General features: G+C 54.4%; 1 protein-coding gene across 1 annotated transcript; it reads right to left on the bottom strand.

Annotated features, from left to right (window-relative positions):
• Nucleotides 1-650: 650 nt before the first annotated feature.
• LOC133907459 (expansin-A15-like) lies at nucleotides 651-1,851 on the bottom strand. Its single transcript, XM_062349510.1, has 2 exons — nucleotides 1,593-1,851; nucleotides 651-1,467 (listed from the first exon to the last, which is right to left on the bottom strand). Exons 1-2 carry the CDS (start codon nucleotides 1,717-1,719, stop codon nucleotides 833-835), a joined length of 762 nt encoding a protein of 253 aa, XP_062205494.1. The 5' UTR covers nucleotides 1,720-1,851; the 3' UTR covers nucleotides 651-832.
• Between the last annotated feature and the right edge of the window lie 383 nt (nucleotides 1,852-2,234).

Below are 2,234 nucleotides of genomic sequence, written 5' to 3'. Positions count from 1 at the left end.
TAAAGGTCTAACCACCCTATAAGAAGGCGGTAGGGATCTATTTTTGTAAATCTTTTCATCCAAAGTATATTTATTTAATTATTTATGTTAAAAAAATATAAATAAAAATAAATATTTTCATGTTTCATTGGGCTGAATGAAAACCAACCTATAGAAATGCCTCCCAATCAATGCCTGAAAAACCAATACATCCGGCTGATGTTGTCGTTCTCTCTCTTCTTCCAACATAGCTAGCACCACCTTGCCTTCTCGCTCCGCCATCGACATCACACATCGCTCACCTGCGTGACCTGCAGCTTCAGGGGCGTCACCATTGTCTCGTCGTCCTACCACTAACACCGTCTGCTTGCCTAACCCACGGCTATAGCGCCACTACCATCGCCCCTCCACCACCCATCGCCGGTCCATCCACACCAGGGGCAGATTCACGTTGAAGGCTGGGTGCATAGAACATTAGTTAATTTTTTATTTTTCAGTAGTCTATCGTATGTAGACACCACTAGCCTAACAAGTGAGACATTCGAACTTCTAGTCTAACAAGTGAGACACCTGATGGTGGAAACGATGACTATGAAGAATGGGCGGCATCGACTGAATTTTAATTTCTGTCAATTTTTGTTTCACTACGACCTTTAATTTCTGCTGCCGATCGACCGGTTGCTCCGATATGTCTGAACCATACACGGTTAGCTAGGTGCTAGCCTGGCATGGAGACTGAATTACTGCCAATCAAGTTACACGTACAAACCGGAAACGAAAAAGGATTGCACATGACGCCGTGCTATAGCCAGATCTCTCTCCTAGCTAGCCAGGCAGGCGCTACGATCTGTAGTCAGTAGGAGAACTGCAGGTTGCTGATGAAGGACATGCCGAACGTCCAGCCCGCCGGCACGACGTTCTGGAAGACGATGGTCTGTCCTCCGCTGGACGTCACGCCGAATGTGAGCGCCTGGCCGGCGATCCCGGCGAGCGACTGCCAGTTGGCGCCCCAGTTCCTGGTCATGGGCAGCCGGTTGGTGGCCGTGCCCTGGACCCAAGCGCTGGCCACCGACCCGCTGGCCGCGACGTTGGTGATGAGCACCAGCTCGTAGTAGTTGAACCCGGTGATGGTGAACCGCACGCCGCCTTGCTTCACGCAGGGCACGCGCTGGTACAGCACGGGGATGATGCCGGCCTCGTAGACCCCGATCTGGACCCACGCCGGCTGGGCCATGTCGAAGTGCGCGCGCGGCGGGTTGCACCAGCCGCCGTTGCTGCCGGAGAGCGCGTAGTTGGGAGGGCACAGGTTGGTGGCCGTGACAGTCACCGTGACGCCCGGGCGGCACGACCGCTGTTCCGCCTGGTAGTCGCACGTGATCTGGTAGCACTGCCCGCACGACGCGCCGTTGCTGAACAGCACCTGGCTCAGCGCCGCCGTGGCCGTGCCGTAGCCCGTCCGGTACAGGTTGCCGTACCCGCACGCCCCGCCTGATAGATCACGTAGCACGCACACATGCAGTTCGATCGATCACAATTCACAACTCGGTGAGGATATGCATGCACAATGCAGTGAGAGACTATGCAGTATTACTAGCGCATGCATGCGTACGCACCCATCGTGCCGGAGGCGTCGCTGCCGCCATAGAACGTGGCCGAGCCCGTGGACCAGCCCGCGGCGGCCGGCGCAGCGAGCAGCGCGACGACGGCGAGGAAGACGGCCAGCGATTTGGGCGTCTCCATTTCCCCCGTGCGATGATCACGACGAAGCTAACACGATCGAGTGGGATCAAGGAACTGGTGACAAGTGGTATACATGTGGTTACTACTGGTCACTTGGCCCGGCCGGTTCTTAAATAAGAAGGGCTTGAGCTGACCAGAGAGCCTCGCACGCCAATGGATTCAGAGATCAACTGCACGGCGCGGCACGTAAGCGCGCAGCTACAGTTGCGCGTCGATCAGATCGGCGGTGCCTTCTGAAGTTCTGATCGAGCTATCCGGGCCGGGGCTTGTTAATTCGGGAACGTAACATGGTCACCAAGGTCACTTGAGAAGATTCTGATCTGAATTTACTCCCATTCCTTGCCGATCGCATTCAGCTCTGACACCTGCGGCGAGAGCATGTATCGTTCGAGTGATGATGCGAGTATTATAAACGCGTTGAATTCCTTGAGAGAATGATGAGTGTCGATTTCCGATTGGACGGGTTGATAGGTAATCAGCTGATAAGTAAAGAACTAGACAGTCAGTATATATCA

Source organism: Phragmites australis, chromosome 24 (assembly GCF_958298935.1).
Source record: "Phragmites australis chromosome 24, lpPhrAust1.1, whole genome shotgun sequence".
Classification (NCBI taxonomy): domain Eukaryota; kingdom Viridiplantae; phylum Streptophyta; class Magnoliopsida; order Poales; family Poaceae; genus Phragmites; species Phragmites australis.
The sequence above is the reverse complement of the archived record's forward strand: the minus strand, read 5'-3'. Positions and strand labels throughout refer to the sequence as shown.